The following is a 26,960-nucleotide window of genomic DNA, read 5'->3' on the forward strand; positions in this document are numbered from 1 at the left end:
TTCCTCTTCCTCTTAGGTAGAAGTAGCCTCTGAAACAGAGAAGTATCTCCTGAAACACGAGGGGTGAGTTCATGGCTCTGTGGAACTGCTGGTGAGAGGCAGCCAAGCCCCATTGTCCCTTCTCTGGTTTCTGTCCCCTTCCCAAGCGTTACAAACTGTCTGGGGAGTAGCCAATTGCTGCTCCTGTTTGTGGCACGGTGACTTTCCTTCTGTCACACATTCCACACTCTTAGGGCTGAAACAGATCTCTCCTTCAGGAACTGCTGAAACAGCAGCACCTCATTAAGTTTCTTGCAAATGAAATGGAAATTAAACCACTGATAAAAACTAGAGGCTTGTCCTGACCTTGTAAAGATGTTGAGGCTCTGAGGCTTTGAGGACTTAAGGAATTTGACAGGGTGATTTTGGCTAAGAACCAAAACTTAACATATCTCACGGTCAACATGCAATAATGGGACAAACACATTTTTATCACACAGGAAGGTGCAAAACTCTTCTTGGATCTGTGGTTTGACATCTTTCTCTCTGTTGCTACAAAGACAAGGGGGTCAAACTCAGTATCTTTGTCAGAGGCATGGAGGAAGGGATTTAACTCTTGTGTCATTCTCTTCTTTCGTGGAAACCATCAAACCCTTTCAGGTGTTCAGATTTATTATCTTCAGTTGATTCTCTCAATGAATGGAAGGTATCCCCAAAAGGAAGCCCCTGGACAGGCAGGAAAATGAAGGGTTGCCATGTTAAGGGTAACTGAGAGCAGTGACTGAGTGTGCCAGCCCAGGCAAGAGGCACCTGGAGCAGAGTCAGGGCTGGGCAGGGCTGTGGGTCCAGAGCCCTCACTCTGCTCTGACATGGACTTGGTGCAGCACCGACAGCACAGAGATCATAAAACCTGTCACCAATTCCATATTTTGGGTGTCAGAACATACTAAACTGAGTTTAGGACTCTGAGGGAAGACTCAGACCTGTTGTTGTTTCAGGGTCAGGGGAAATTTCAGATGCACAGCTGGGGCAGCCAAATGCATTTCTCAGTTTTTGTCATTTGGCAGAAGAGGGGAAAGAGATTTAGTTCTTCAATTCAGGCTCAATAAAGACAGGATGCAGTGTGTCCAGAGAGGTAAAGAGCTATTTTAATTATCCTTTAACCCACAAAACAAAAAAGGATTTGATCATTAAATACTTTTTACTTTCTCCATCTTCTAGAAGTTCAAAAGGTTCTGCTTAAAGCAATAGGCCAAGTATTCTCCACAGCCCACTAGAAATGCATCCTGTGCAGATACCTTTCACCCTTCCAAGCCCACGAGCAGTGCTCTGAATCCCACCTGAGAGAAGGCTTATTGTCCTGCCAGGCTGGGCAGTGGTAGTGGAATGGCTTGTTTTCAGCTCTGACAGACACTCAGCAAACGAAACACACACAGAGAGGAATGATAAAATGACAGCAGGGACTAGAGGATACAAAAATTGGAAAAATTATATTAAGACTTTTATCTTTATGCAGGGTACATGTACTTAGTTAAAACTACATAAACATTAAGAGAAATATAACACTATTAGTACAGTAGAATCCCTCAAACTTAAATGGGAAAACCCTCTAAAATATTCTCTACGTATTTTTTCATTTACAAATCATTTGAAAATGCCAATCCATGAACTGATATAAAAATATAATCTCTGGAACATTTTCCTAAAACCACAACAAGCTCTGTTTCATGCAAAAACATTCCCTCCAACTTGTGTTATTTCAGAATTGTCCCCCCAGCCCAGACGAGGCTCTGATCTTAGGTGCAAATGCAGTGATGAGACTTGAGCTCAATCTTACCTGAGCTACTCTGGCTGATCATTGTTTAACTTTGAAAAGCCTTTTAGGTTTGTTCTAACTTAGGGTCAGACACCAATGCCATTCCTGCCCTTTGTACACAAGGTAAGAATAAAGGCCCTTCAAGAGGCATGCCCTCTTCCAGGGGTTATTTGTTCTGTGGTGGTGTGTTGGTGCAGGGAATTTCTTCTCGTGCTCTTGGTTCCTCTGGAAACATCTGGGAAAACTTAACTACACCCCCAAGCCTGTCCTAAGCTAATCAGGTCCTTTGTCTTTAACTCATCACTGAGGCCACCGTGGGCTGCAGGACAGGGAGTGAAGCCCCTCCAGGCTGCAGGACAGGGAGTGAAGCCCCTCCAGGCTGCAGGACAGGGAGTGAAGCCCCTCCAGGCTGATTTGGGGTCCGGGTACAAACCAACCTCCCTCCTGGCACCCTTGACTTCAACAGTGAGTACGAACCTGATTCTCGGGGTGTAAAGGCTGACAGTTGGAAGAACCTTAACAATATTCTCCTCCTGGCAAACTGGGTGATATTCTTTAACAAAGGCAAAGGTGCTACTCTGCAATCACAATCCTGTAACTTCCTGCCAGGACCATTTTAAAATATTATTCACCTAATGTTTGCTTATGTGCTGAATTCTGTTACTCTTCAAATCAAGTAGAAACAGCTGAAGTTAAGGCAGTCTGGAGAAGCTTTACACATAAATAAAAGTTTATTTTTTCCCTAATGAGAACAGATATGTTTAATTAGGTCCTTTGATGGTATTAATGCACAGTACTTCTGAATCCTGAAACAAGGCAGAGCAAGTAGATAAAAATATACTCAGTTCCCTTTTCTTACATGAAGTACTCGCAAATAATATATTTATAGGAATGAAAAGCAGAGATTTTTATACATGTCATTGTGATGTTTGTCCTTTTTTTAGCTAGATTCCTGTTTTTCAAGGCATTTATATTATACATGTAAAGCACTATGAGTTTTCAAAACAGTTCACCATTTTTCTCCTTTGAATCTTCACAGTGTCAGTGCACGCAAATAGTTCCAGAGGGCAAAGAATTTGCCAGAGTTCAGGTGGCCTTCTCAATGGTTTTTATTCCTAACAAGATGTGTATTTGTCTAAAGCTGTGGTTCCTCATCTAAAAATCCCGAGATTCCAGTTTGCAGCTGAAGAGTGGGATGGGAAGATGTTTAATGCTGGCAGGGGCCCAGGCCTGGGTTTGAGGGGCATTTGCACCTTGGCAAAGGAGAAAAGCAGGACTGTTCCCCTGGTCCTCTCACAGCCAGAGAGGTTGGGCTGGGCCGGGCTGGGCTGGGCCAGACTGGGCTGGGCTGGGCTGGGCTGGGCTGGGCTGGGCTGGGCTGGGCAGAGAGGGGATGGGACTGGGCTGGGCTGGGCTGGGCTGGGCTGGACTGGACTGGACTGGACTGAGCAGGGCTGGGCTGGGCTTGGCCAAGTTCCCCTTGGTCAGACACCACCTCAGCATCACTGAGGTCAGTGCTTTTTCTGACAGAGCCTGACTGGAGAAAAATGTTTCTTGGGTCCAGAAAAAGTTTCAGCCAATATTTATCCCTAATCAATTCCACCCCTTTTATTCCTTCAGACTGTATTTATATTTACATTGACCTGTCTTTACCTTTCTCATTATCTTCTTCTTATAAAGATACCTATTTTCCTCAACACACAGTCACCCATTTTCACATAGAGCAAGACACTCTTCAGTCTTCAAGTGCATGAGCTAATATTTGCACTGCAAAATGTATTCCCCCTCCTTTCATTCCCTTCAGCATTCCAAATCTTACAGGGTTTTTGTGTGCACTGGGATCCTTTGCTAGAGTGTGCCCCAGCTCAGCATCCCCACCAGCCTGCCCAGGTCTGTGTTTCAGTGCCCAATCCAAATGCCAAGCAAATTCAGGTACAAGTCTCATACATAAGAAATTCCACTTGCAGCTGCCACCCAACTCCACTTTCTTTTCAGCACTGCCTTCTTTCCTTCAGCCAGCTGCATACACACCTCATCAGCCTGCTGCCATTCCCATGTTCTCCATGGTGACTGTTTTCCACATCAGATGCTCCAAATCTATGACATCTGCAATTGCTCAGTTGTGCCAGGCCTGATTTCTCTTTGCTTTTAGCCCTGGAAATTCTGCAGACCTAATCTCTCCTTGCTTCTGGGTTGGTTTGTACATTGCCCTCTTCTTTTGCCATCTGAATCTCTTCTTTTTCAGCACTGGATTCAAACCCCACAGTTCTACACCATCAAAACAGTTGCTGTTTTCTACCTTAACAGGAAGTCTGCAGTGTCCCCACAGGAGGGGATGGGCTCTGCTGCCCCTTGGAACTGAGACCAAACCCACCTTCCTCTCACTGCTCCACCTTCAGGCTCCTCACCACTGCATGGAGTGGCAGAGCCTGAACTGCTCACCACAGCTTTGAGCTGAGGAACTGAAGGAGGTAACAGAAAATAAGCTCATACCTTCTTTTCTTAGAATATAAACCAGCTTCTAATTATAAAAACTTCTCTCACGTTTGCAGAGACAACAACATGTGCATTTCTGTGTAAACCAGTGCACAGTGTGGTGCCCTGGGTGCCCTTTCCTGCCCCTCCTGTGCTGGCAGAGGCTGCAGAGCTGGGCCAGGACGTGCCAGGGCACTGCACAGAGCTGGGCTGAGCTGAGCTGAGCTGGGCTGGGCTGCTGCAGGCACAGCCAGGGCTCAGGCTACATGCTCTTTCCTCCTTTGGGTGTTCCTACAGCCCTCAGAATATTAAGTACATTTTAAGTTGAGGATCCAGTGAAGAAACATCCATTTCTTCATCAAACAGCAAATGGTAAGAGTTACTGTCTGAAAATTAACAACGAAGTGCATTGAAATAGTGATCTGCTCCTCTGCTGCAGTCCAGAGCAGACACCCAGACCAAAGCCCTGGATGCACAGCTGGCAATCCATGGGCTGTGCCAGCTTCTGCAGCAGGTTAGAGCTGAAGGTTTCACAGAACGGGGGGTTGGAAGGACACACAAGGCCCACATGGGGATCAAGCCCATGGCCTTGGTGTCATTAGCACCAGGATGCAACCAGCCTAAAAGTAAGAGATCAAAACCAAATATGTTCCTTCCCCCAAATTATTTCAGTCTGTGAGCTAAGAAAAAAACCACTAAACATTTAAGAAACAAGGTTCAGAACAATTTCTCCTAAGCCATTTTGTGTTGAAGAGAGGATTGAAGAAAATTGAAGAAGCCTTTACGTTCAAGTGAAAAAGTGTAATTTTAGATTTTCAGTCAGCTTGGATGCCAATAAAATAAAACTAAGTCAATTAAAACCCAAACAACATCCCAAATAACCCCCCAGTCCCTTATTTTCTAGACTATCCATCACTGCAAAGCACTCCTGCACCTCCTGCCTGGGAGCTGTTCCGAGGGAGCTGCAGAGAATCAGCACTGGGGAGTCTCCTGTGCACCTGCTGGGGCAGGGAGGGCTGGGCACGGTAAGGCACTCACTCCAAAGCAACACGAGTTCTGTCCTGAGGCTGCTGACCTGGTTTGATTAGTTTCAGCCAGTAATTTGGAACAAATTACTGTGCTTAGGGTAATACTGACAGAATGAAGAACAACTTTTCAAACAAGGAAAAATAAAATACATTATTTACATGCTTCCTTTTTCTTTTAACTTAAAAGCATCCCTAATACATCTTAATAACTGTATTAAAGACTACTTAAATATTAAAAGATTTTAAATAATGTAGATTTTTTCAGTAAACTGGGAGTAGCTGTGTATTTGCCAGCGTATTGGTCCCATTTTAAACAATATAATTTTTATTTAAATCTTGTATATATAATAACATGATCAAACTCAGATATTATTCCACTCCACATAAATAAGTATAGTTCTTCTGACCTGTTGTAAAAACTACATCTGTTCAAATAGTCTGACTACGCCACTTCCTTTTTTTTCCTTTGTAAAGTTTCCTAAAATCCTTCCCTCCCAATCTCTCCCCTTCACTGGCACTGTATTCCAGAGTACATCATCATGGGGCATTAGTAAAAAGTTAATCAGAAACCTGGAAGCTACGGTAAGTAAAATGAAGTACTGGTCAGGAGTATTATGGAATGTATACTCTGCAGCATAGAGAGGTTGGCTCTCACTGGGCTGAAGTGGAAAACGACTCCAGAAGAAATTCTTTCTGTTCGTGTTTGAATGAACCACAGGCTGTGCTACTCCTTGTTCCAAAGTGCAGGTCAGTTCAGGAGAGGTGTTTGTGGAGCTGCTGCTCAGGGTCCCTGACCGAGATCCTGCCGAGTGACAGGGAGGGGTTGGTGGCCGCAGCATTTCCGGCCCCACACAGCACCAATGCCCCCAACTGCCAGGGGCACCCAGACAGGGGGCAGCAAACCTGCCCTGCCCCTGCCCTGCCTGCAGAGGACAGTCACTGTGCCAGGCACCTGGCACAGGGCAGCAACCTCCATCCTCCAGAGGGTGGTTTCAGGAATTTCTTCAAGAAGTCAGAGAAACACAAAAATCCTGCAGGTGCTGCAGGAGCCCCCAGGCAGATTCCTGGGGCACAGCAGGTTCCTGGTGCACAGCAAGTTCTGGGGCAGGATGTTCCTGGGGCACAGCAGGTTCTGGGGCAGCAGTTCCTGGAGCAAGATGTTCCTGGGGCACAGCAGGTCCATGCCCAGCCAGAGCAGCCCCAGGGGCAGTGGTGGGCCCTGGGCAGTGCTGCCCACACTGGGAACTCCTTGGGGCTGCCACCAGTGGCTCCTACCTCTATAAATCGCCGTCTGTGGGTGGCTGGCACAACCTGTAGAGCCTTTGGGGCAGATGAAGAGGAGGGAATTAAAGAGCATAAGGGGAATAACAAAGTTATGCCGTTGTATGGGCAGTCAGCAGCCCTTTGTCATCTTTGGTTGTAACAGTGTTGTGGTTTGAACAACCACAAACAGGAACTCCACAATTGTTCCAGAAACATAAAAGCAGCACTTAGAGAAAATGCATAACATGTAATAACCTACCGAGGTGCACACTGTGGCATTTGGTCCATCACCTTCAGGTTCTTGGCAGAGATTTCAACCCTTGGTCCCTATGGAAACAGAATTTATGGTACTAACATTATGGATAAAGCTGCTGATCCTTAGGGGAAAATATTATAATGAGAGTATGGTTCCTATTTGAGAATCCATTAAGTACTTCCAGAAGATTTGGAATCCATTGGGTGGATACATTAGTCATCTGTGTTTACTTAAAAGACAGAAATAGTCCCAAAGCATTACACAGGCACTGCTGTCTAGCACTAGGGCATTGCTGCTATTTAACACTGTGATTGAGACTTGGTTCATTTCCACATAGAAATTCTCTTAACTGTGCTGCACAGTCTCTCCTTTCTAACCATCAAGGCACGCACTTCAGACACTGCACACTGAGGCATATCCTTTAATTGCTGTCAGGGCTGTACATGCAAGAGCTCATGTGGTCCTGCCAGACACAGGTGTAGCTGCTCAGACATGACTGAATACACTCACAAGTTTGGCTGTGTGGGTTTGTAGTGCCCAAACTGCAGTGCCCAGCAGAGTGCCCTGGTGTTTGCCCCCCCGTGCCCAGGGTGAGGGCAGGGGGCCAGCACAGACTCACCTGCTTGCGCATGATGTCCGTGGCCTGCATGATGCACTTGGGCAGCAGCCCGTGGCTGCGCGCCAGGGTGGCCGCGTGTTCCAGGGACACGCTCAGGGTGCTCCTGCGCGGGGACACGAGACAGGGGGTCACAGAGCAGCTCAGGGAGGGAGCAGTGCCCACGTGCAGGGCACAGGCCTGTTGGGTATTGCTGCTGTTTGCTGATTGCTCATCTTTGCATGGTTGGATTTCCTTACCCACCAAACTGTTAAATCACCTCAGTCCTGCATCTCCAGTCTGTCACACTTAGATACTGCAACTGTTGGAGTTGCAGCATAATAAAGGCTGTGTGTCACTGCTCTTCTGCCTGGATTCATTTAAAGGCATTCACAAATGCATCTTTACTTTTGAGACACTGGAAGAACAGTGGTGTGTTTAAAAATCAATTTGTGCACATACCAAGATTCTAAAATTACTTTTGTCCAACTAACTTCCTACATTTTCAGTATGTGACTGAAGGCACCAAGTTCTGTGACCTGAGATCACTCAGTTGCTCTAGTTGATGCACTGAAACACAAAAACTTTTATGTGTCAATACCAATTATTAACAAAAGTATTAAAAGTCACAACCTACCCTGAAGGAAAGACATGAGTGGATTTAGGTCCTTTTGACATTCCCTTAAAATTTCCTACTTTGCTTTGAATGGAACCAAGTCTCTAGGAAGGCAGCAGTTCTCCCCAGAGCAGCAGCACCAGGCGCCCTCACCTCTGCATCCCCGTGGCACACATGGTGATCTGGCAGGCCCCCAGGCGGTAGCACAGCTCCGAGGACACGGGCAGCAGGGCAGCCCCGGCCGGGGCACCGCTGGCACACGCCGGCTGCACTGCCTTGGTGCTGGTGAAAGCCTTCATCAGCCTGCAGAGCTCATCCATGGCATTGATGGGGCGAATGAGCTGAGCAGCAACACAGAGACAGTCAGTGGCACTTCCACCTCCACTTACACAAGTCTTTATCCTGTATCTAAGCACGATGTTCTACACGAGAGCAACTGCCACACAGAACAACTAATAAGAATATATATGAACTTTGGAAGTGGCAAAATACAATTACTTAGGCCTGGGGCCATTCTCTGCAGTTACCACAAATCCCACAGATGGTCTCTGGCTTTGTGTTCCCTGCAGCAGCATTTCTATCCTCGCCTGCAGATACCCACACACGTGCCCTGCCCCATTAGAGACTGCCTGGACTGGAGGTGCTGGGCAGCACCATTTGCCTGTTGTTGTAACTGTGAGCAAAGTGGAACTTGCAAATCGAGTGTTTGTCCATGTTCATGTCTGTGGGAGAGGAACATGAGCCTGCTCCATCTGGGCTCAGGCACTGTTGGGCAGGGGCAGGAGGGGCACCCTGAGCCTCCTCAGTGCCCAGGCAGGGGGGCTGTGTCTACTCTGGTACTGCACATTTTCTTCTCACCGAAACAACTGCAGCCAAACTTCAGAGACATTCACTCCTTTAGGGCAGGGAACATTTTACAAGACTGTTTGGGTTTGTACAGACCTGCCATATGGGCATCCCACAACTGGGGTTTTAGAGATGTTGAAGTTATACTTCTGTGAGGGAATTTATTGCAGAAATACACCCAGCAGCAATACCTGGTCAATCTTCACTGCAGCAGTATTGGAATCAGTGGGCAAGTTTGATCTCTCTAGGTAAAATGTCCTGCAAAAAGCCAGCAAGGAGTAGATCAGTCAATTTGTTCCAAATCAGGCACTTGTATGTGTGTTATCTTGTATAAAACAGCTGAGCAAGCTATGCTAAAAATCTTGTACTTGGAGATCTGCTTTCTTATAGTACCATTGTGACTACAGTAATTCACAGACTCTGTATTAAAACATATTCCAAATCCCCATTAAAAAAATAATTGTAGCTCTGCACAGAATTCTGAGGTCAAATCTGATGATATTTCATCCTATACAGTGCCCTCCTTCTGAATGAGCTCAACAATGGGAAGAAAATTAACAAGTTTACTAGACAATGAGAACCTCCAAAAGTCATATTTGTACAAAAACCCAATCAGGAATGGAACCTCTTTCTCTATAAATTTTAAGGTTCTTAGCAAGGAGTGTTCTGAAATTTTCAGAGGCAAATCAGAAGCACAAAATACCTGAGTTTCCGGTAGTATTGCTGCACTTTTTCAAGGGAAAGACCATTAATTTGCTGTGGGAGTTTTTCCAGAGATGAGCCAGCTGGTTGTGACTGCCCCTCCGTGCTCTCTAGAGCTGAAGAAGAAAACATTTTACTAAATCAATGTTCTTAGTGTTTCATTTAATTCATTTATTTATCTCTGTATCATCTCATTACTCAGCAGTTGACTATGATCATGTCAAGGCTGATTCTGTTACTGCACAAAGTTAGTGCCTTTCCCAGTACAGTGGTGGTATCCTAAGGGTGAGCTTCTCAGGAAGCACTTCCACTTCTGTCTAACAGCAATTATTCCCAGTAATAGTCCCTGGAAGGAAATTTCCTGTGTTGTATTTGGGTGAGGATGTTTGCTTAACAGGTTGATCCAGTCCAGATGATTCTGTCATGGTGTTTGCTTTTTAAAACACTTCCCTGTTGCCTGGCACATCTCCCCGTTCCCTGTTGCCTGGCACATCTCCCCGTTCCCTGTTGCCTGGCACATCTCCCGTTCCCTGTTGCCTGGCACATCTCCCCTTCCCTGTTGTCTGGCACATCTCCCGTTCCCTGTTGCCTGGCACATCTCCCCATTCCCTGTTGTCTGGCACATCTCCCGTTCCCTGTTGCCTGGCACATCTCCCCGTTCCCTGTTGCCTGGCACATCTCCCCTTCCCTGTTGCCTGGCACATCTCCCGTTCCCTGTTGCCTGGCACATCTCCTGCTACCACACTAATCACATTGCCCATGTGGTGCAGTACACAGTGTCTCTATGGCCAGTAGAGGAAGGCATAAAACAAGCCCCAGACAGGCAGATCTTGCTCTCAGGATTGTCTCATTCTAAAATCCAGCACTCCCCAGGTCTTCTAAAACAGAAGCATCTGCTTCTTAAATGTGTCTGTAGTTCTCAGCTGCATTTTTTAAGAGCTTCGTGGTCATTCTTTATTTTGAACCTTTCACAATCATTAGTTGAACTTATTTTTCTTAAGAAAGGTTTTTATAGACACCTTTTGTAAAGAGCACCGTGTGCAGTTTGAGGCTTCCCCCACTCTGAAACCGAGCAGGCAGTTTGGAGAAGTAGTAGCTGTCAAGATAAAAGATAACCTTCAAGGCCTGACGACTTCCCTCGATGTGGTAGAAGACATGAGTATCTGGAGAAATAAAGAAAACATTTACTGCTTTAGCACAGCAGCAGAATTGTGAAACCACTGCTAAGCAGTTTGTTCAATTACCTAATGACATTTCCCACCTCCACCACAAATGACTAAGGGAGAGCCCTTATGGAGAGAATGCAGGCCCTGACATACTGCACTTAAAAAGATAATAGTTAGTCTGACCTAGCCTGATGTTGGACACAAATACACTGCACATGGTTCATCATTAAAATCCCCTGTAGTTTCATGGGATCTCAGCCAGTAAACACAGAGAGCTGTCAGGGTAGGACACTGGAGAGCTGGGGATTCACACAGGGAATGTGGTGAATCACAAACATGTCAGGAACTGCAACTCATCCTCTGTCACACCTGCCCAGGTACAAAGGCACCCAGAAAAGGCTCCTGGGCACAGGCCACAGCTGCCCAGCACAGAGCAGGCACCCCAGCCACCCTCAGTCCTGCTGCATCTGCTGTGTCTGCAGTGCAGGCTGAGGAATCCACAGTGCTGCAGAGAAGCTGCCAGTGCTCCCCAGGGCTGACAGTGGCTCATGGAGTTTAGTCAGGTTATTAGCCCATAAAATATGCAACAACAACAAAAAAGAGCTTCAAAGAAACAGAGAACACTCACTTGCTACAAGACTTTCATCCAGCTGCTTGAAACAGAAGGCAACTTTGTCCAGCTCAGCCAGAGTGACCTGGATGTCTTCCAGCATGGTGTGCTCCTCCTTCTGTGTGCAGAGCAAGCAAACACACACCGAGGGTTATTCCCTCAGGAAGGGGTCGCTGTTCTGGGCATGCTTTGGTTCAGGAGACCTCGAGCAGAGTGCAGAGCTTTCCATCGCTCCGTTAGCCAGATAATTACTAACATCTCTAACTCATATTGACACGAGTTTAACCACCCTTTGCTTAATGTCCTTTGATGTGATTCACACAGTACAAAGGTTTAAGGACTGAATAAGTTTGAAGGGATCTCTTTCTCCAAACTTTATACCTACAAATGTGAAGAACAGCTGACCATTTACTGCCAAATAAATATTGATACATTCCATGCAATGTAAAGAAATAGTTTGGATTGAATTTTATAGAAAACCCCCACATTCAGTCGACAATATTTCCAAAGTAAAAAAAATTTCTGTTTTCTATAATGTAAGAGCTACTTTTCTTTTTTTCTGCTCCTTTTTTCCTTAGCATTTTTACAATTCTGGCAGCTGATGTCCTGTAGCTGCAGCCCATGTGCTCCTTGGGTGCAGATGAACTTTGCAAACACGGCTCCTCTCCTTAGACATGGGGCCCCACACTCCAGCACCTGACAGAGGGACTGTCCATTTGTCCCAATTCTGCAGCACTCTGAACTTCCTCACCTGCCTGGGGAATATGTGTCCCCACCAGGGGATGGCAGGGGACACTTGTGCCACCAACAGCTGGGTGCTAAAGCCTCCCTGAATGCAGCAGTGAAGGCAGACTGGATCCCGTGGTGTGACAATGGGCCTGGTATTTGTGAGGAGATGACAGGGATAAGGAAGGTGGGCCAAGGAACGTGCCCACGTGGTTGGCAGCAGCAGGAATCTCCAGTTTGCCGCAGTGACAGTCTGAACATGCTGCTGGAACAAAGGGCTCTGGCTGTGCCGTGAGTGGCTCAGAATCCCCCAGACAAGTGTGAGCAGCCCCAGGGGTGCCCCAGTTGTGCATCTTACCACGGCGGGGGAGAGCAGGGCCTGGTAGTGCAGCAGCACCCCCGTGGCCGCGATCTGCTCCAGCCACTTCCTGCTGGCGTCCCTGCTGCTCTCCTCGTACTCGCCGTTGTTGTTGTAGCGATGGTTGAGAGCAGCCAGTAACTGCTCTGAGAAGGTGCAAACAGCAGCCACGAGGGCCTGAGAGAAGATGCAGTCACGTCTCAGCTGTAGCTCAGTGTCTGCCAGAGAATGGGAGAGAAGCACAAAGAAGTCACGAGTGAACTTGTCTTTCCCCTCGCTGCCACCAAAGCAGTTTGTGTGTGCACATGAGGTTTGGCCTCTGCTGCAGCTTTGCCCCACCGTAACAGATAACCTCTCCCTGCTGTGTGCCCTGGCTGAGAGAGGACAGCATGGCTGGCACACATGCATGCTGCACAATTTTCTAGTCCAGCTGACTGTTTATTACTCCCTCTGCCATCTGCATGGAAAGAGCTGTCACTCCTCAGTTACAGCCATATCTGGACTGACTCCCTTCTTTTTATGTTTACAGAAGCAAGAAAATTATTGAAAGGTCTCTGTCATTACTTCTCTCCTGTTCTATTAAAGATTAATCTTCCTACATCCATCTGTACTTTGTGGGCTTCCCACATGCTTAATGCATTAACTGGGCCCATCCATATGGTACCAACTGGTTGATGTTTCCTGGGAGAATTTACCCTGTGTTAACTCTGCTTCCAGGGTGCCTGCCAGGCAGCACATGCTGGTCAAAGCAATCTTGTCACACTTAAGGAGATTGCAGGCCAAAGAGGCACAGGAATAAGTGAGGAGCTTCTTCCCAGGCACCCGGAGCTCCTCCAGCAGGCTCTCCTCGGCAAGGCAGAGTTCCCCAGGGCCAGGGGCTGAAGGCGTCACCCAGAGGCTTTGAGTGTCTGCATTGTTTTTGTCGGCACTGAACACAACAGACTGACTGAAACACTTCAGGCCCTGGGCCATGTTCTCAGCTTAAGGGCAACCATCCTTCTTTCCAGAGGATGTTCACGAAAATGCTGCAGGAGACTCATGGACAGCCCTGGCACTAGCTGAGAGGGAACTCAGACCCACAAAAGTCTCTATCTTCATTCTATGAAAATTTGAGAATCAAGTGTGGCCCAGTCAAACAATGACAACCTATTCCAGTTCTTTATTGCCTCATTTTCAAACAAAAGGATACCAAATAGGTGCTACAGTTACAGAAAGACTGTGCAGTGGCTCCTGGGAAGGACCTGTGCCTCGCTCTGCCACCAGTGGCCGTGCAGGGTAACAGGCTCCTGATGTGCCCAGTGTACTCAGGAGCTCGGTCTGCTCCTGGCTGTAACTTCAGTATAGACAATCCTAAGCCCTCCCACGCCTGCTCTGCTTGGAAAGGGGACAGAGCCCGTGGTCTCACAGGAATCTGTGCATCAGATCTCATTTCCCACCACCGCAGGAAGCAGCAGAGGCTGTGTGGGAAGGAGAGTTGTATAAAGCAAAAAATGAAGACAGTAAAAAGAAAAATAGTGCTTGTGAAAGAGCAGCAACCAGGCAGGTAACACAAGCAGCCTCCAGTGAACTGAAATCAAGTCCACTGAAGAAGAGACATCAGATCCATGGGAAGGTTGGCCTAGATGCAGAGCAGGAGAAATGTTAGCATAAAGTGCCAGGGAAAACCCCTGAGTGCTGAGGAAACACATCACATTCTCATGTACACTCATGAATGCACAGAAAACTGTCTTAGGGACTTCTGTATGTCTGTTGTTTGCAACAAATGAAAACCCCTTACCTGTGCATTTTAGCAAGGCCAAAAGCAGCTGATTCTTCCCATCTAAAGCAGTGAAGAAAGGGAATGCTGTAGTTAACATAATGCAAGGCAGGTGTGACTGCATTTGGTTACCAGTGTCCCCATTCCCCCCCAGGCTGCCCAGTCTGCCTGCTCTGGGAGTCCCCACTGGCTCACACTGGGGAGGGAAAGAACCAAGATGTGAAACAGAGAACTTTCCTGGCTACATTCTCTGTTAGCTGCCAGGAACCTTGTGGATGAATCCCTAAGGAGGTGATTTCTGCCCAGTGCTTTGCCCTGGGCTGTAAACATCACCTTCACCTCCTGTTTCAGCTCAGCCACACTGCAATGCTTTAGGATGTTGCAGTATCTGCTCAGCATTCACTTCAGTGTGGAACATACCAAGCACTGTGGAATATACCAAGCACCTCTCTCTTCATTTTCTGAAAGGGTTTAAACAGCACAAGGACACTGATCCATTTGGAACTGCTGCACAGCTGCAATTTTACCACAGAGCACCAGGACTGTGCCAACCATAATGCTGCACCTGGTCCTCACTGGAGCCCAGGACAGGCTTACTACAAATTGAGAGTAAGTTATAAAATCAACTGCTAGGCTGGATTAGACCACGATCTTTTTCTCCCTAAGGCAGTAACAGAATTTCCCTTATTTACAGACCTTCCACATGTTTCTGTATGAGTTCAACGAGGTTCTTGATGCGCAGGGGGAGGTTCCAAGGATCCTCCTGGATGCTGCTCTGAATGTTATTCCGGCACCTCACTGTGGTCTCCTCCTTCTGCTTAAACTCTGGAAAACATGGAGGGTGTGAGCCCTTAAGCAAGTGCTGCAGAGCTGAGAGTGGCCTGGGAGTTACAGAGTCAATACAGTGGAAAGCAGAGATAGAGAACCAATGGCAGCAATCCTGAGTGAGAGGGGATTCTTACACAGAACTCCTGCAGAGGGACAAGGGCATTCCCACAGTGCCAGGAGCAGGTTCCCTGCACTGCTGCAGGACTGGGGCCTCTGTGACATGCACAGAGCAGGGAGCTGTGCCCATCCAGACACAGAACCCCTTTCTGTTCAGCTCTCAGGCAGATCTGAGTCTGGCTCTGCACAATCACATCCACTGTTTGGCTGCAGCTGACACATCCCATAATACTGATGAGAAGTTCTGCAATATTCTGCTTTCTTTCACTTGATGGAAGCTAATTATTTAATTATACAGTAAAAAATTTATTCTCCATGACTTAGCTACGTAGCTAAGCCAAACACCCCATTGTTGGTGATAAAATGCATAAGCAGAGAACCAGAAAAACTGCCAAGTAACTGCTCTAGGATAGGAATGGGAGAGGATCCAAGGTCTACCCATCACCAAAAGGTGTCTGTGGCAGCTGCTAACACAGACACTGGCCCAGGATTCCAGCTGAGTGTAAGCAGGGCCTGTTTGTTTCTCAGTGTGACCAGAGTGGAATCATCAGTAAACTAAAAGACTCTCTCAGCTAATTAATTTACTTTAAATAAATGAGACTCTGTTTAAGTAAAGTAAAATAAAGGAAGTGTCTGTTATTTCTGCACTTCATTCAAACAGTGCATGGAAAGACAAACATTCTACACAAATGTGAATGTGTTTGTAAAGATGAGTTCATGTAAGAGAACTTCATATGAGTTATTTCTGGAGTCAGGGAAAAAAAGCAGGAAAAGCTCTCTAGTTCTAGAGCTTTCCACTGTAACTAAAACCCAAAGCCTGTCAGGGGTTGGAGTGTGGCTACAGCCCCAGAGCTACAGCAGGAACAGTAGGAAACATTTCAGATTTCAAGTGGGAAAGGAAATGCAGCAAACGTTCAGAAAATAAAGTCCTGTGTATTGCAGGGAGATGAGAAACCACATCCTGAGCCCCAAAAGCACCAAACCCAAAGTCTCATCAGGGTCCCTGAGGAAAAAGAAAACACAGTATCATCTGTTTGCTCTCTATGGGAGTCAGCTTTCAAAATAAGTGTCATGTGAGGATGAGTTTACTCTGGCTGTTATCCATCTGAAGAAAAGCAGAGCAAGTCATTAAGCAAACTCAGGATTTATAGTGGTCAGCCCCTCCCCAGCTTATCAGAACACTCATTCACCTTCTATCTGACCTATCCCTACTTTGTACCTTCTGAGGTTTGTTCACATCAAAGAGGGGATTTGGAGACTTGTGGAAGAGCTGTGAGGATTCAGCAGCAGCAAAACAGTGTTCTGTGTGTTCAAGAGGAAGTAACATGAAAACAGCCTCTTGGAGATGCCAAACTCTGATGCTCAGCCAAGGTAGTGCCAGGAATGCCTGACTGGGCAGACTGCAGGGTGAGGAGTTCTGTGTGGCCTGAGGGAGTGTGTGCACTCAGGGAAAGCTCACAGGTCTTGGAAATCACATTACTAATACAATCAACCTATTTCTTTACCTTGCAAACTGTGGTCCATTGGAAAGTGCTTGGTTTCTTCAAAGGCTTTAGTTATTCCTGGTCCTTTTAGAAGTGCATTGATTGCATCAACCTACAATTGGAATGTTACCAATCAGTGTAAGAAAGACATGCAGAAGAAAATCTGAACAGAACTCTTGTGGGGAAATGCCCAGACCATTGCACTGTTTGTGTTTTGGAAGGACTGACAAGCAGCAGGACTTTGTAGCCATGAACTGGCCTGAAGAGCCTCTCTCATTTAGCACAGCATTGTGAGAACCTTCCTGCAATCTGCAGGTGTGATCCACTTACATCACACAAAGCATTAGATGTTTGTTCACCTTTTCTTTTTTTCCCAACACCTTTTGTTCCCTTGGTCTCATGCCTTAGATAGGGCAGGTCAGCCTTGCTTAAATCACGAGGCAACTTGAATGTGGACAAAAGGGGTTCTTCAAACTGTCCTGTAATACTTGCTTAGTACCCCAAAATTCTGATAGTTTGCCCTCCTCAAAATATGATTTCGTAATACAATTGGGTACTTTCAGTTTCTTGGACTGATATTGATAAAGAGAAAGCAAATCTATCTAAGAATAATGCTCTACATACCTGGTTAAAAAGGTGTTCCAGACAGCCATGAAGTTTGTCTTGTTTGTCTAAAGGAATCCTCATGTCATTGGGAAGCTCATCTCCTAAAAAGGAGAGATGAAAAGCCTTTAACTTTCAAATGTAATCTGTGATGAGGCCACAGGCACATTCACACCAGTGATTGCTGCTTTATGTCCAACTCTGCCCACACTCACCTGAGCCCCTCCCAGCCCTGCCCACACTCACCTGAACCCCTCCCAGCCCTGCCCACACTCACCTGAGCCCAGCCCAGCCCTGCCCACACTCACCTGAGCCCATCTCATCACTGCCCAAGTAGGAGCTGTTGCTCCTCACGCTGGTGTAGGACAGCACTGAGTCCCTGTTACTGTTGCACTCACTGCAAAGCAAAGCAGAGCAAAGGGGGATGAACCAAAGCTGTCCCTACCCCAGCCCTGGCACGGTGGCATTCTGCCTTCACTGGCACTGCCCCCACAACCCAACTTTGTCCCACATATGCAAATGACCCACTGAGGACATGCAAGGCCCCTGGAGCTGGGCTGCCACAGGCTGTCCTGTCCTGGCTGTGGTGCCCACAGAATGCCCAAGGCATCCCCCTGCATCTGTAAATAATGCCAATGGCTGCAGCACCCTCGGCTGGGTCACCCCAGGAACCTGCTATGGGCACTGGGCAGGGGGCAAACACAATCTGTGAGACTGGAGCTGCACCAAACTCAGTGTTTGCTGCCAGTTGTCAGGACATCACAGCACCCACCCAGCATTCTGGGAGGTGCAGCAACAGATACCAGAGAGGGGAGAAGTGTAAGGAATCCATAACACCACAGAGGAGTCAGGACACTCAGCTTCATCCTGGCTCGTGCACACCTGGACAATTCCAGGGTCAATCTCCTCTCTTTAAAGTCCACTTTACACTGACTGTAACTTAATAAAAGTAATCAAACAGGCCATGGATCTCAGGCTCTCCCCTTCCGATGAAATGACAGAGGTTTTCATGGTATAAGCCCAAAAGAAAACTTAAAAAGTTCTTCAGATTGTCTCCTCCTCTGATTTTATTTTAGACCAACATGAAAGAAAAAAGTAAGAGCAACTGAAAGAATCCTAATTGGGGTCCTTGCTATCCTTTGTTGAATCTAGTATCAAAGAAATCTGCTTTTTCTCATGGAGATTAATACTTACAGCAATTACACTGCAGCACAAACCCTTATGAACTGCACTCCAAATTATCCCAGGGAAAGCTGCATGACTAATGCAAACAAGGTATTTTCTTATCTGCAGTTTGCTTGGTTTTGTAGTTCCTCAATACTTTTTCAAATCAAAACCCACCAAAACACATTTTATTCCCCCTTGAGTAACTATTATCTGTAATACATGCTTCATTCTCTGCCTCTGTCTAATAAAGATAAGACAAAATAATGCTTCTCATCTTGCATTTACGTGTAGGATTTTGGAACAAGTGACAAACCCACAGAGACTGTGCTGCTACTTTGTCCCCCAGAACAGACTAACCCAAATTACAGAAATTTAAACCAGAGATGCCCACACAGTGAACAAAACACAGCACATTTCCCTCTGAAAGCCCCAGAGCACATGAGCAGATTGAGATCTGCCCCAGCAAACACAGGCCCCGGAGCTCAGCACTGAAGAGCTCGTTCTGTTTCTTTAATGACTTTGTACTTTCTGTCCTTTGAGACACCCAACACTGAACCCAACACAAGCCCACGAGCAGCCAGTCCTGCTGGCCCTGTCCTGAGCAAGGAGGGGACTGTGCAGGCTCCAGAGACTCCTTCCAGCACTAGCTGTGCCCCTTGTGCCAGTCCTGCAGCCCTGATGGATGGAACCAAAGCTGCTGGGCCAGAGCAAGCCCAGGAAAAGCCCCAGGACTGCACAGGGCATTTTCAGACCCACCATTTATTGGGGTCCCTGTGACCATCCCAGCTCTGGGCCTGACTGTAAATGTGAAAACAGCCTCTTACACTGCAGGGCTCAGCCATGGCTGCACCTTGTTACTCCATTTCTTCTGCAGCTGAGTTTCCAAATATTTCCTCCCCAAATAGACAGATTTGAGTGTGAGAGATTTCCTTTGGTAGCAAATATTGCTGGAGAATCAGCAGTCAGTCATGTCCCCAAAACAAGATTTTGAAACAGGTGAATAAACATTTGCACTTATGGTTTCAAAGGTCCATTAAAAATAAAAAACTCAATGTCCATTTCTGTTTCTCAGTGTCTTAGACTTTTGGGAAAATTGGTTGCAGAACTGAATGGAAACATCCCCTTACAGTAGCAGCTATTATAAGACCAAGCAGTCTGCAAACCCTGCTGGGCTTCTGTAGTTTTAGCTACAAGATATAGAAAGTTACACTAGACCTATTTATTTCATTTTCTTCAGTTTTCTAGAAGCTTTAGTACTTTGGCATTGTTTCAGGGGAACTTGTTTTTACTGTGTGCATCATCATGGTAATAAATGTAATGATAGTGAATACTTTACTAAGAGAATTGTAGATAACGGACTGACTGGAAAACAACCTGCTTGTTGGATCCATAAATCAGAACTTTGAGACACTTTATTAGTAAGCAAAAAGTGGCACAATCTTCAGACTAACCTGTAGGAGTCTCTGTAACTCGTTGTGTCATGTCCAGAGTCCTCCTGGTCCTCCTCAGAAACATTGAAACAGACCTTCTTGATTCCCCCGTGCTCAGCTTTGTCAGGATCGCTCTCTTCTGTTCCCAGGGAAGGTGGAGATGTCTCCTCAGCAGATGGTGGCTCACAGGCACCACCTCCTGTAGGTTCTGTTATGGTGGACAGCAGTCTGCAGGACCAGAACACACAGCTCAGTCTCAGGAAGGAAGGATCACGGCCAAGGCTTTGTGAAGGCACAACCCACCTTGTGAGCACCTTGGACAGACTACAGAGACCAAGCCTACTCTGTCAGTCATTCCCCCTTGTCCTCTCACTCCAGGCGCTTGTAAATATTCTCTCTCCATCTTTTTTCTTGGCTCCCTTCAGGTACTGGAAGGCTGCAGTGAGGTCCCCTCAGAGTGACCCCAACTGCCCCAAGGGGTGTGCCAGACCATGGGACACCACACTCAGGATATAAATGGGGGACGTTGGGAGAGATGGTGTTTGTCTTCCCAAGGCACAGTTACAGGGGATGGGCCCTGCTCTCCTGGAGGTGCTGAACACCTGCAGCCCAAAGGAAGCAGGGAAGGAACTCCTGGCTTGGATTTGCTTGTGGCTTTTACTTCACCTGCTGAACCACCTACATCTCCACCCATGGGGTTCCTCACTGCTCCTCTCCTGCCTCCCTCCCCATCCTGCTGGAGGGCACTGAGCTGCTGGCTGGGGCCAGGCCATGGCAGGGCATGGTGGGCTGTCCATTCCTGGGATTCATGGAGGTGGCTGGGATTGGCTCGAGGCACCCTGGGGGCTCCTCCCACCCAGGTCACCCCTCAGCCCCTGCTACCAAACCCTCACCTGCTACACACAATGCACACACCACCAGGAAGACCACTGCCACCAGGAAGACCCATGGGGAGAAAAAGAGAGATAGAAAAAAAGAGGAAAGGAAACCACAGGTGCCATAGAGAAACCTGCCTGCAATCACAAGTTTTGCTTAGTCTGTCTTATGACAGACAAAATCTTAGTGTCTAGATGGGATTCCAAAACTGCTCTTAATACCAAATAGATTCTTCTTTTGGAATAAATAGTAAGTAAAACAGGTAGACTTTCAGGAGCAAAAGACAATAATACTGGTGGGTGTACATGGGGTGTATGTGACCCAGGCAGCAAAGGAGCTATCACAGCTTGGAGTTAAAAGGGAACCCCCAGGATCACTGTGCAGGGCAGGTGTGAACAGGGGAGGGAAGAGGCTGCCAGTGGGGCTGCAGCACAGGGGGGTTTCTGGTTAATGCCTCAGTGTTATCAGAATTTCTCTCTTCAGAGCACACAGGATTCTGTACTCACTTATTTATCTGAAGGACATACTGCTTCATTTCCTTCACTGCGATGTCCAGTTTGTTAAACAGGTGCAAGTACGAGTCCTGCATCTCCCAATCCTCCTGTTTCAGCAGAAAACTGAGTCCTCTTCCTTCCTGAGTTGCTGCCCCATTCTGCTGGCCAAAGCTGCCCTCAGGATCCCCATCTGCTGGGGGCAGACACCTCCAGGCTGGTGCAGCCATAGTGGTGATGCAATGCTGAGTGTATGAGACTGGATTTAAGGTACCTACTAAACATCAAAGGATCTGGTTAGTGTGGCTGTAATGACTGTCCCCACTCCGTCCCAATGGGGTTGGTTTAGGACAGGTGGAATTTTAACAAGAAAAACTAAAATTTCACTGAACTATTCTGGAAAAAAAGTGGATTTTTTCCTTGCATGCCAACTAGATGCTTTGAACTTACTGCAGTTCAGAAACAGGTTACATTACTGAAGCAAAGACAGCAACTGTCCACACATATACTGATAAAGACAACATGGAGAGTATCTAAAAGCATTTAGTGAAAGTTAATGACCTTGGACTCTCAGGAATCTCTGTTATTATTCCAGCTCTACAGACATTTGCACTCAGACACTTATATAAAGAAACAGGATCGTAGCCTTGCACAAGATAAATGAATTCTTTTTCATTTACAATGCTGACAGTTTTGGTGTGATTCTTTGCTAACCACCTTAGCTCACATTAAAAATACTATGGGATTTAATATTTAATATCTCCAAGCACCTTTACTGACCTCAATTTGAACAGTCAGTGCCATTGCTCAGGGATTGGTTAACTCTACACTTCCCTCTTTCACCCATTCCTGGCCTTCACGGGGCAATGAATCAGAGGCACAGCTGGTGAGATCATATCAACAAGTGCTGGAATCCAATTCACCAGGTTGGAGGACAGAAAGTAAATCCCCTGACAGAGTGAGACTTTCAGCTCCAGTGCATGGAATTTATTTAGCAAAGACAAAAGAAAGCAGCACTACAACGTGACTGACTCCTGCTGGCCCCTCTCATGCACTGTGGCATTCTGGGTCACTTTCAGACCCAAAGTCACCTCCACAAGGGCAAAGGTGCTGCAGGGCACTGCATTGCTGAGAGAGGCCCACGCTCTCAGCCACTGAAACATCTGACTGAAGCTCTCTGTGCCCAAAGGCATCACTGTCTCACAGCAGGAGGAGGCTGTCATGTCAAAGAGGAATAAAAGCTACTGGCAAGACTGTGTTTCCTTGCAACTTATTTTGACCCTGCTGAGCAGTGGAAACCCCCAACTTTTTATGCAGATGAAACAAGTCTGATTTGAAAGTGCATCATCACCTTGTTCTGGATCCAGGCCAATAATGGAGGGTTTCCGTCCGATGCGGATGCTGAACGACCTCCCTGCTGAGGTAGAGCTCTTGGGGTAGGACACCTCCATGAGGCTGATGTGGCAGTTGGTGGGGCAGAAATCCATGCTGCTCAGGGCATGTGCTTCCATGAGGGCTTGCTTGAAGGCTGGGCTCACCTTCGTTTTCAACTCATCTGCAAACTGGGAGAAACAAAGCAGGTCTGTGGTACTTCATTTTCAAAAGGCTATACAGACAATCCTTTGGTCTTCCTGCTTCCCATTCCAGAAACCCAGAGTTCTGCTGCAGCTGGAATAGCATATTCAAGGGAAAGATCATAAAACAGCAAATTAAGGCAATTAACTGTACCTTCTAGCATGCCCTTTGCAAACAGCTGGGGTAGCTGCACCAAAAAAGCACACTGTGATACACTGCACTTGTGTTCATGTTAAGTAAGACACGGATCATTCTGTTGTCAGATTTATTCACTGACATGGTGGCAATGAACCTTCAATAATATTATAACCCACACCTCTGAGAAGCAGAAAGGAGTGATTTACAGACACAGCCTTCTTCACTCCAAACCTGCAGTTTCAGTCCCTTGCAGAGCTGTTTTTGTGCCTCCAGGAACTCACCTCAGAGCTGCTCAGATTCATTAACAGAGAGTACTGAGAGTCACTTATCACAATGAAGAATTGTCTCGAGCCTTCCCCTGTAACTAGTAGTGTTGTACCTCTTGGTAGCTGGTGATCCTCCTGCTAATGCTTTCCAGTTTAGTGTCACAGATGTGCCGGAACTCGTACTGGGGCATGGTGGCCACAGCACTGCTCAGGGACAGGAGCCTCCTGCAATTCCTGACAAAGTGATTGTCCTCTGCAGCAAAGGCCTCTAAAATCTAAACAAAAACACAGCATGTCAATGGTATGAGACTTGAAAGTGAGGGAAAATACTGTTTTCTTCCACTGAGTGAGTGGCAAAGCCCCATGGCTGAATGCAGCTGCCTCCAGAACAAGCTGCCTCTACTCCTGCCTGAGAACCACCATCATGTCTAATCTCCCAGCTGCAAAACAGTCCTCAAAAATGTTAGTGTAATGGAAGTGGATCAAAATAACTCTGTCCAAGTTACCTGCTCTGGCACACTCTCATGGGACACAACAATAATGTTACTGAGATGTGACAAAAACATTTGGGCCGAGCTCATTTGCGTCAGAGATGACCAGGACACTCTGTGCTCTGCTGCCTTCTGAGAGCAGCAGTTCTACCCAATTCCTTTTGCAGCCCACCTGGCCCATCACATGGGAAAAGCTGCCTGATTTTCTTCCAAGGTAAAGCAAATGCCTGCCTGCAAAGATCAATGTTGAGTAACAGCAGAGAGTGTGTTACCAGGCAGATGAAAGGGAGAATTCCATGGCCGAGGGGTCCCTCCCTCTGCTGTCCCTCCCTGAGCAGCTGAAGTCCTGGAAGCATCTGCTGACCTGCTCACACCAAATGAGCTGCTGGAACTCGGTGCCTTCTCATCAACAAAACCCCAAGCAGGGCTGAGAAGACCATGTGTGACCTCATCCAAGAGTCAGGCCCACACCAGCCAATAATAAGCTGTTATTGGGAATGAAGCTGTGCCATGTATGTTTTCTGGTACCTTTGCAGTGAGACTGAAGCAACCTTTTGGTTCCACAATTTTCTCCAGGACAAAGGATTTGATTCCAGCACTGCTGACATATTCATACACCACCCCGTGCTCCAGGTGGGTGTTATCCACGGTCAGGCTGATGAGAGGAGTCTCCTCCCCAGGGACCAGTGGGGAGCTGACGGGCTGTGGGCTGTGGGCTGGAACAGAAACAAGTCCTTAGAGGTGTCAGGGGGCACATGAGAATACAGCCCTGCCCAGGGAAGAGACACCTGCTGAGGAGAATCTTTGAATGCAAGGACACAATCTTTGACTCAAGGACTGTCTGAACTACACACTGCTAGAAACTGGGGGGATATTCTGAGGGATGCATTTGCTCTTGGCCACTAACTGAGACAGTGAGAGAGGTTCAGATAATCCACATGCTCCAATCCCCACTTTGGTGTTCTTCTGTGCTCATGTTGGACACACATCCCTGCTCAGGACACTTCTAGTTCTGTTCTCAGATCTGACCAGGAGCTTCCAAAAGGAAGTGAAGTCTGTTAATGTCTGAGTCCTGCTGTTTACAATGACCCTCTGGAAGACTGAGATGGCAGGGCAGGAATGGGGTGAGGAGATAACACTTCTTATCCACAGTAATGCTCTTGTCACTAAAGAACAGATCCAAGTTACAGTCAGACTGAGGTTTGCCAGAGTTTTGCTCACAGACCTCTACCAGGGCACTGCTCCAGCTATTCCACCATGGAGCTGCACTGCTGGACCACTGGATTCCAGGTTCACCAGACCTCAGATGGGACCCACAGATGTGCATCTGTTGCTGGAGAAGCTGTCAGTGGCATTCAGAGAGTCCAGGCTCAGTCCTTTGGATTAGATCTCATTTCAGTATTGTGCCCTAACATCTACTTTCCCAAAAAAGCTCTCAACTTGAAAATAACACTCTTTTTGATGAATTACACTTTCATAAGTTGGAGGAAACACACCCACAGGTTTTGCTGACACAGTGGGAGCATGCCTTGAAAACTTGCTCCAGATCAAAGCAATTTAATATCTTACTAAAGAAACAGAGAACATAGATTATTCTAGGTGGAGCTACTTGCAGACCTTCCCTCTTCCTCAGCTACTGCCCACAAATGCCTGGTTTGCAGGGACTACCAAAGGATTCTAAAACTGTTGAGCCTTTTCATTCCTGAGACTGACTCTCTTGGAAAGAACAGTCACAGGGACATGATTTCTGTGTGCACGTTCCCCTGAATAAACTGCAGCATGTGAGTATTTCCTCTGGCAGACTCATTTTATTACAAAGCTTTAGTAAGACAAGAGATATCCTACACTAACAATTACACCTTATATTTCTACTGCTGTTTGCCTTCTGGAAGCCCCTGGTTGTCCCCAGGTCTCCTTCCCCATGAGAATCTTTACCTGGTTCCTGTGGGCTGCTTTGGAGGGGATCCAGTTCTGCAGCCCCTTCTGGTGCAGGGTTGTCCGTGCTGGAGCCATTCACGTATGCAGGGGATGCTGCTTGCTGAACTCTGTCCTCTTCAGCATCTTCATGTGTCCTGTACACCCACTGGTACAGCCCCTGGCAAGAGATAGAGCCTTCAGCTGTGCCCTCAGTAACAATGCCCAGTCTCCAGGTGTTGGGGCTCCAGAGGTGAATCTTGCCATCAATTCTGTACCTTCTAAGTTCAATCCCCCCACTTTTCTCTGAACTTCAGAGAACAGAAAATCTAGACCAATATCTGGGTGAACTTCTGGTGTTAGCACAAGTTAATAACTTTCAGCACTGCACACAGTGTGTGCATGAATTGGTTTTCCTTGTATTTGTAGATGTTTTGCAACTCACAGGCAATTGCAGCCAGGTCCCTCAGCAGGACCCTGGGGTGGGAGGAAGTGAGGCAAAAAAAAGGTGCAGACGTTCTTTTTCTGAATATTTAGTGAGCATAAAAGCACAGAAAAAGGGGAGGGCAGAAGAAGGGCAGGAATTAATGTACTTCCTTTGAGGGTTTGAGTTCATACCAGTGCTTCCTGTTGTCTGGTCCTGTAGGCCGTGAAGTGCTCCAGAACTTCGGTGGAACTTCCATGTGCTGCATTATTGCCATTGACTTTCAGAATGCACTGCCCTGGCTGAAGGCCCACGGCTGCAGCCTCAGAGCCTGACAAACAACAGCAGAGGGGTCAGACAGAAATGCCCTCTGCCTGTGCAAGAGAACTCTGGCAAGTTTGCAGAGGTTTCTGGCTAAAAGGGGCAGGAAGAGCTGGGTGAATGCTGAGACAAGCACATATGCCTTCTTGCCTTTGCTAAGAAGTCCTTACTCAGAGAGCTCTGTGTTTATCCTTCAGGTTTTCAGTAGTGCTGGAAAAAACAGAGACCTCCCAGATCTACACACTTTCCTATTAGAAATCATCAGGGAGTCTCATATGGTTCTCTTTCAGCCTTATGATTACATTAGCTGGTCTTGCTTAAATGTAAACTGTTATATCTGCTCCAGCTTCTTGCACTTGAAAGACACAGAACACTTGCACATTACAAAATTTGGCCCAGAAAAGGACTGGGATGTATTTAAAGCTACAGTAAGTCCAGAGCACAAAAACCAACTTCAGTGGATTTCTTCCAAATTCACAAGAACAAGACTCACACCCAAATTCAGCTCCTAGAAATCTAGTTATGGTGATTAATTTTTAAGCACTTTTTAAAATGCCATTTGCCTTTTCATAGAATCAAGGAATGGATTGGGTTGGAAAAGACCTCTGAGATCATCAAGTCCAACCCTTGGTCCAACTCCAGT

The 26,960-nt window shown here is 46.9% G+C and overlaps 1 protein-coding gene across 4 annotated transcripts in view; it reads right to left on the bottom strand.

Moving 5' to 3' along the window:
- Positions 1–1,105: 1,105 nt before the first annotated feature.
- Positions 1,106–26,960, bottom strand: part of PREX1 (phosphatidylinositol-3,4,5-trisphosphate dependent Rac exchange factor 1) — a 117,729-nt gene continuing 91,874 nt past the window's right edge. For 2 of the 4 annotated variants that reach the window (XM_071572541.1, XM_071572537.1), the window contains exons 20-40: positions 26,191–26,327; positions 25,594–25,753; positions 24,187–24,374; positions 23,281–23,442; positions 22,540–22,750; positions 21,204–21,465; positions 19,843–20,049; positions 17,533–17,621; positions 17,246–17,328; positions 16,643–16,733; positions 14,889–15,017; positions 14,214–14,255; positions 12,437–12,654; positions 11,371–11,470; positions 10,596–10,739; positions 9,578–9,692; positions 9,066–9,132; positions 8,182–8,369; positions 7,437–7,539; positions 6,821–6,888; positions 1,106–6,618 (exon numbers count right to left, since the gene is read on the bottom strand). In XM_071572541.1, the coding sequence (XP_071428642.1) occupies positions 6,576–6,618; positions 6,821–6,888; positions 7,437–7,539; positions 8,182–8,369; positions 9,066–9,132; positions 9,578–9,692; positions 10,596–10,739; positions 11,371–11,470; positions 12,437–12,654; positions 14,214–14,255; positions 14,889–15,017; positions 16,643–16,733; positions 17,246–17,328; positions 17,533–17,621; positions 19,843–20,049; positions 21,204–21,465; positions 22,540–22,750; positions 23,281–23,442; positions 24,187–24,374; positions 25,594–25,753; positions 26,191–26,327 (2,807 nt within the window). In that variant the 3' untranslated portion in view covers positions 1,106–6,575. The remainder of the gene's footprint in view (positions 6,619–6,820; positions 6,889–7,436; positions 7,540–8,181; positions 8,370–9,065; positions 9,133–9,577; positions 9,693–10,595; positions 10,740–11,370; positions 11,471–12,436; positions 12,655–14,213; positions 14,256–14,888; positions 15,018–16,642; positions 16,734–17,245; positions 17,329–17,532; positions 17,622–19,842; positions 20,050–21,203; positions 21,466–22,539; positions 22,751–23,280; positions 23,443–24,186; positions 24,375–25,593; positions 25,754–26,190; positions 26,328–26,960) is intronic. The other 2 variants (XM_071572538.1, XM_071572540.1) reach the window with 2 other exon arrangements.

The sequence above is a fragment of the Pithys albifrons genome, chromosome 18 (genome assembly GCF_047495875.1).
Source record: "Pithys albifrons albifrons isolate INPA30051 chromosome 18, PitAlb_v1, whole genome shotgun sequence".
NCBI classification, from domain to species: Eukaryota; Metazoa; Chordata; class Aves; order Passeriformes; family Thamnophilidae; genus Pithys; species Pithys albifrons.